Source organism: Homalodisca vitripennis, chromosome X (genome assembly GCF_021130785.1).
Source record: "Homalodisca vitripennis isolate AUS2020 chromosome X, UT_GWSS_2.1, whole genome shotgun sequence".
NCBI lineage: Eukaryota > Metazoa > Arthropoda > Insecta > Hemiptera > Cicadellidae > Homalodisca > Homalodisca vitripennis.
Window position 1 is genome coordinate 81,915,661 of NC_060215.1, and position 7,221 is coordinate 81,922,881.

At 32.4% G+C, this 7,221-nt stretch overlaps 1 protein-coding gene across 2 annotated transcripts; it reads right to left on the bottom strand.

Annotated features, from left to right (window-relative positions):
* Positions 1-3,940: 3,940 nt before the first annotated feature.
* On the bottom strand, positions 3,941-6,845 carry LOC124368533. Of its 2 annotated transcripts, none has more exons than XM_046825774.1 (6): positions 6,769-6,845; positions 6,003-6,136; positions 5,559-5,695; positions 4,869-4,939; positions 4,551-4,634; positions 3,941-4,298 (listed from the first exon to the last, which is right to left on the bottom strand). In XM_046825774.1, the coding sequence occupies exons 2-6, from the start codon at positions 6,120-6,122 to the stop codon at positions 4,057-4,059; spliced, it is 654 nt and encodes a 217-aa protein (XP_046681730.1). In that variant the 5' UTR covers positions 6,123-6,136; positions 6,769-6,845; the 3' UTR covers positions 3,941-4,056. The 2 variants fall into 2 exon arrangements, with proteins under 2 accessions (XP_046681730.1, XP_046681729.1); XM_046825773.1 differs by lacking the exon at positions 6,769-6,845 and adding an exon at positions 6,439-6,756.
* Between the last annotated feature and the right edge of the window lie 376 nt (positions 6,846-7,221).

Below are 7,221 nucleotides of genomic sequence, written 5' to 3' on the forward strand. Positions count from 1 at the left end.
TGGGCACAGCAAAAACCGACGTGTCACTTAAATCTGGACAACCTTATGTCCAGGAGCAGCACATCACTAACCGTAAATGCCGAGATTCTGGGGTTCATGGGCAATTCGATAGGTCTAGTCTACTTTGTGAGATGACTATTGGAGTTGGTGGAGTTTGTTTCCTAACCTCTTAGGTTCCTGCTAACCTCAAAAAGGGTTTGCCACCCCCTGCCTACTTTGACTGGAGAGGCTGGTTCAGAGCTGGCCTCCTCTTCTTCCGGAAGACATGACTTTAAAGATTTAGTGCCCTAATTCTTTCTCATAAATCTTAATAGGAGGCGGCTCCTACTTCCTAACCTTATTCATCCTGAATATCCTATCACTCCGGAATCAGCTCAAAGGTTCTTACAAGACTAAGTGCAAATTATAAGCTTCTTGTCCTAAGAGAAAAAAAACAAAAAGAAACACATAATTAGATTTCTATTTTTTTAATTTTATCATTAAATATTTGTACAGAATAATTTATTCTAGTTTTTTTAATTCAAAACTATTAAATTCAGTCCATTTTTAGTTTGAATTTATTATTAATCTCCTAGCAACAATGACCTTTCTCGAGGTAGGGCCTTGAAATATACTAAGATCATACAACACATTAACACACATAATTGCATAATCTACTATTATGTACATGAGTTAAAAGGCTTATGTGAATGTTCATGACGGAGATTTTAAGAACCTTAAGTTTTATGCACAGTTTCATGAATAGTCTGTATTCATCTATAGGGCGAGGAAATGGGAATCTTTTTATAACCGTTTAGGTTAGGTTGGATAAAAGGGATAAAAAAATTTCTTAGAATTTTTCTTTGGAAAAGATCCTTCAGATCAAACCAACACAGCAATGTATTATAAGACTTGTTCAGCTGACTTTTGTTATTAGATAAATTGGAAATGGTTATTATGTATTTCTGTCTTAAACATTGTTCCAGGGACATCTCTACTGGCAAACCGTTTGGTACTGACGATCCCTAATGACGGATCTAACGATTATGGTTGACGGTTGATGATTCGGATCCTCAAACCTCCACGCAGCTAGCTGCCGTTGTTGACTATTCAAGATTAGAACTTGTTGATTGTGACGTTAGCTCACTCAGTAAAGTATGTGTCCAACACGTAAACTTTTAATGAGTTTTGATTTTATATAATCTATGATGGCCATAGTGTAGCAAATATGGAAAATGTTCCTACACTTAAAGTAGATATCAAACATTAGTAACAGATTTACATTTAACTACGGAGGATCAACATCGCAAAACTTAATACTGAAACAGGATGCATAGTCTTCATATTTTTCTCGATATTAAAGAGCTGAAACTATTAGCAACAGATCCTACAAACATAAGTGTTATGTTATCATAAAAGAATATTCTGAGAGCAGAATTGAAACTACTAATAAAGGGACTAAAAATACAATTCGATTGAACGAAAACAATATGTCTTTACAAGGAGATTTGTTCTGTTAAAGTAAAGTATTTACGGTAGGCTGCTGAACTCTGAAACTGAACTGCATAAAAATAGTTACATCATTAAATATGATGCAATGCTATTTCTAAATAACCAGAAGGATTATATAACCAAAATATTAGTTTTCAAAAAGCTACGCACTGATATCAAAAGTCTGAGCGATGTTAAAAGACATAAAAATCCTTTAATCCAAGGTCCTGAACACTACTGAGTAGTCAGGTTCATCAATATCAAAGGTATAATCAATGTAATGTTTGTTATAAATTATAAAAACAAGTTAATAATTGCCCGTTTCCCATTATGCGGGAGAGTAAAACTTTACTTGAAAAAATATTTACACCATCATCACACATTTATTCAAGAAAGAATATTCAAATGAATATATATTTTAAAGTAATATTACTTATATTTGTCATAAATAATAGAATTCCAGAATTTAACAACTTCGAATGCGTAGGTTGTAAAGATATTCTCCCAATATGAATTAAAGTTATAAATAGCCAACATAATCAGGTATAAATCATCACTTTATGCACCGGTTAGCAACGATGTACCTTCTAGACATCTAAAGAGTTTGTTAAAAACAAATTGTCATACCGTAGGAACCCGGTTGGACAGTGAGCTCTCTTCTGCCAAGAAAACAAAGCAACAGTCGAACAGAAAATGTCTGACATTTTAAATAAACGTTACAGGAGACGCAGTAAGAGTTCTTCGAGGTTCATTAAACAGCCTTGGCCGAGTAGAGAGTACGTACTGTGCGGAGATGGTACGACAATATGTCCCCATTACGGTTTGTGTGGTTAGGAGAAGTGTAGGGCACCACTTTCGTCCTGAAAGATGTTAGACGTAAGATCTAACCATGATATTTCCACTCAGTTCTTACCGATGTCTTCATCCTGAACATATATCTGATACAATTGTTTGTTAGAGCTTACAGCTTTCAGTGCTACTCCCCCTGCTAACCCGCAGCTAGTCTTCTAGTAATTCATTCATTAAATAAATTTTATAGTTAATAATTAACGCACATCGCAACATTTAATAATTAATCGTTTATTAAGTTTAAAGGGATTTTAAAACATGTACCTATTAAATAGTATAATAGAACATGTACGGTCGGATTTGTTTACACGAGAGGTACGTTTACCAGCCTCCATATTACACATTTTTCCTCAAACGGATATCACTGTCAGGCAAGTGCTAACTTCGTTAGACTCGTCTAAATCTACAACATGTAATTTATAATTTAAACCATAAATGTGTCTGCTATTGTAACAAAGTAGTTTCTCTCGCTGTAGGATCAATATCATTACTATTTGTTGACTTTGTGAGGAGATGAGTAATGAGCAGTTTGTAAGTAATAAATCAGCAACCCTATTAAACCTATTATGATGCTTAACAAACTTGCTTCCAACATCAAATACGATAAGGTCTAGTGAAATCTCAATTTGGACAGTTTTTAAAGCTGTTGAAAAACCGGGCGCACACTTATTACACAAGAATGTAGACTTTTTTACGACGTTTCATGATGAATAAGGTTTTGATTTCTTGACGAGTAGTGGTTTATTCAATCGTAATCTTAACCTTCGGCATATAAATAAAACCTTATGCCTGCAGTGACATCAACGGCATATAATATTGCTATCCGCTCATAAAAGTTATTAATACTAACACTCAGTTGCAATGATTACGGAAACTTATGAACATAGCTCGTTCAATGAAAATGATATCGTGTTTATCAGTGATAGGAGAAATAAGATTATATTAGAATTTCTCGTGCATACATAAAACACTATTACAAAGGGTTTTTGTTTATAAATATTTTTCTTAGCAAAATTAGAGCTGCATTTTTTATGGATTGAGTAAATTTGTTGAAGATACCATCGAGAAAATGTATGAGCCAACATATCGTTAAGGTCAGCACTTTTATACATTTAAAACAATCAACCAACTGGTCTTCATTTCCAGTTTTAATCTATATACCTAGCTTGAAGATGGTTGTGAAAATAGACTGGAACACAAAATTGTTTAAGTAATATCAGTAAATATCGCATTCCTTATATTATCTCTACTAGAAAATATAATGAGATTTTATTACACTGTTGGTGTTGATATAAATCCTTCAGTACTGGAATTAGAATACTTTTTATGGATATTGATTGCAATTTGAATTATTGCCTCAAGCTGAAAACTATGAATCTTTAAAGATTGAATTCTTGCATTACCACAATACATTACTGAGGTTAAAAATTAAAACCTAAAATTGTTAGTAAAATTAAGTAGTTTTACTCATTTTTCTAAACTAAACTGTCTTACCAATTTCACTGTTCAAATTTGTTTGTTTCTACTATTTTTGTTATTTCCTGTTACATCTGTTTCACATTTCCCTATATCTTTTATCACAATAAGTGCAGTCGTAAGAGCTAAGGAAAATAATTTAACAAAAGTAGCTTTCGTTTAATGACTAAACAAAAATTGTTGTTAAAATAGTAAAAAGGAAGCGTAAATTCTGACCATCATGATAATATCATGAAATAGCCGGCCCCTCTATGTCCGCTGTTATTTATGCAAAGAGCGGGCCGTGTGAGCTGGCAGATGATTGTAGAATGGGTTGGGGGGTGCCACACAGAGCTGCTGAGTGACGCATTGGTTGGGTAGCTTCATAGGCAGCACATAATACTCTTTGTTCCGAATCTTGCTCTCCTCCACGATTTCCTCTACTTTGCGCAGACATGACAGCCCGATGGTCTTGCACTGCTTGGACAACCCGAACACCAAAGTGCCGTCCACCGATCCACAGTCTGTAACCAGCCGCTATTTGTTAGCTTTGAAATCCGTAGAATACACAATGTATGCAATATTGGGTACATTTGTACCTACAAGGTTGTATAATTTTCCAATTAACGGTTTACTCAATTAATAATGTAATTACAACAGAAAGGCTTTAACACCTGAGGAAGAGGATACATTTTAATCATTGAAACGTAGAGTTATATATTTTTGTAACATATAAGGATCACAGTTCACTGCGATATTTATAATATTAGACTCACCTCCGAACTCAAAACATCGGTAGACGAGGTACGTGTCACAGCCAGCGTAGCCGAATACTGTATCCGTAAATGTGCAATACGGAGCTAAAAACAAAACATATTAAACACTGAATGTTATCACACGTGTCTTTGAAACATTAAGAAAATATATGGGTAGCAAAAGTTATTGTTGAGAAATTTAAGTTATTACTACAGCTCTTCAATATTAATGGTAAACAAAGACAAAACATAAAAGAGCAAATTTACTATTAAGTTTAAAATAGTGCTTACAAGGTTTATTAAAATTCTTAATTAGTATTTTTAGTAATTATTACTTACATGCAAACTTTGATATGCCGGTCTCCATTTGAGTTGCTACAAAAGAAATGATCTCACTTGACCCATCACAACTGCAAAACAAGATTCATTTTGAAAATTAAAAATTTTTAAATTAACTATTTTTTATTAATTAAACTTTTTAGTTTATTATTATATTTAAAAAATATTTACCTCTACTTAATTGGCACTTAGGTCACGAAAAAATTTTCAGATCATACAAAGTCAAATTGTCTTTATTAATTTCATCAAGCCAACCGCAAATTCCAATTATAATTTTATGTTGAAAGAAACGTCAACAGTAATGCGTATAAAATTATTATAAATTACTAATTTTTTTCTTCTTAGTGCTTTTTACATTGGCAACACCCGTAGTATTATGTACTGAACCGAATACTATTTTACTATGATCTCTAAAAATAGTTTTAAATGTTATAGGCCTGTTATTAGAGCATCCACAAAATTTACATCTAACTGTCGAATGATAAAAGCTATTTTCTTTTTGTATAATATAACATTCTTTATAGCTTTAATTTTACAGTTTTGATACTATCATGAACATTGAAGATGTTTCAGTTGAAAATCTTATGAATGTTAGAGGTTCATATTAGAAAACGCATTATATGTTACAGTCCAAAAGTTTTAGTAATATCGCACAAATAATGAAGTACTATAATATTTCTGCATACTTACTAGATCTTGGACATGTACACCTGGAAGGTTTCAGAATCATCTGGCAAAGGGAAAAATGTTAGGCAGATGTTGTCCAGCATAAGGTTTTCCTCAGTCTTTTGGGCGAAGGTCACGAAAAGAGGTTGCTGGCAATAGCTCTAAAACATAATTTTTAGTGACTTTATTCCCTTAATAGTACGTTTTGTTTCAAATTAAACTTCTACTAAATTTATAAAATCAATTTTGAGCTCTTTAATTTAACTGTTCATTTTAATATAAATATAAGTAAAACTCACGCACACACACGTAATTTTATTGATTTACAATGTTGCATACATATAAAGGCATACAATCAGATTCAAATGAAGCATCTAAAATCTATAACGAATAACTTAAAGAACAAAGTTAAAATAAACATATCTCTTAATACAGCATTGCATACATCTACTTAGTGTACTTACTTACATCATGGAGGCTAAAGTTGATCGTATTGAGATTTCTGCGGCAATGTTTGTTGTTGCGGCGAGATGCTGAGGTCGCTATGATGGCTGAGGCCAAGATCAGTATAAATGTCAATCGAGACATCACCCGGGCATTTGCTGGAAGGGAAAATACGTTTACAACAGGATTAAATCAGCTTGTAGTTAAGAGATTATTCATAGCTATCTAGCTCATATTGGCTTGATTTCAGATAACAATAATGGGTGGAACGAAAGGCTAAGTAAATTAAAAACTAATTTAGGTCTAAAATATCCACCAGGCAAATTTTAAAAATGTTTCTGGTAGATATACATAAACGAATACTGCTCAAATCAGCTTTGAAAACTTGGGTCTTGAGTAAATCATCCCAAGTCAAATTATTAAAACATTATTGGAATATACATTAAAAAATTTAAATTACTTTTCATTTATTTTCGGCAACACTAAGTTCGTAGGATTTCGCACAAATATTTATTTAAAATCTTCTATTCAGCAAGTTGTAGAAAAACAAAGACACCGATAAGTTATACAACAAACATAAGTAATTCATTATGTTCATGTAAATAAATTAACCATTTCTTCTTCGGAATCTTAGATTTATGATTAATAGCTCAGTAGACTTCGGGTGATTTTGAACTCATTTGGCAACCCGGCGTGGGAACAGTGGACTTAAAAAGTCGTAGATTAAAGAATAATATACAGCAGTAAATTATTAAATAAATACCGATAAAATGTTATGAAAAACACTTACACTCTGTAGCGTTATAGCTGGAGTCGAACAAGTAAAATCGCTATCTCTAATGTTGGAATGGGTAAATACAATAAATCATAGAACGAGAAGAAGATACATATTTACTCACATATCAAGTCTGCAGCACTACACGCTCAACAAGGTGGACTGTATTATCTATATTTTTTATAATGTTCTTTACCAACTAGCTCAGTTAATTTATTCTAATTATAGTGTTTTTGATTATGACATTAATTTGAAACAAAACATAAATACACAGCTTTTAAAAGCATGTTTGAACCCGAAATGTTATAACAATTATAAGATTTTATTTTTTTTCTTATAGTTACTATAGCACAATCTTAGATAAAATTGTGAAATTAAATACTTACCTCTAGTGACAAGATACACTAAATTGTGGTTTAAAGGTACACTACCGATCTAAGTTATGGTAAAGCTCAGAAATGTGAACAC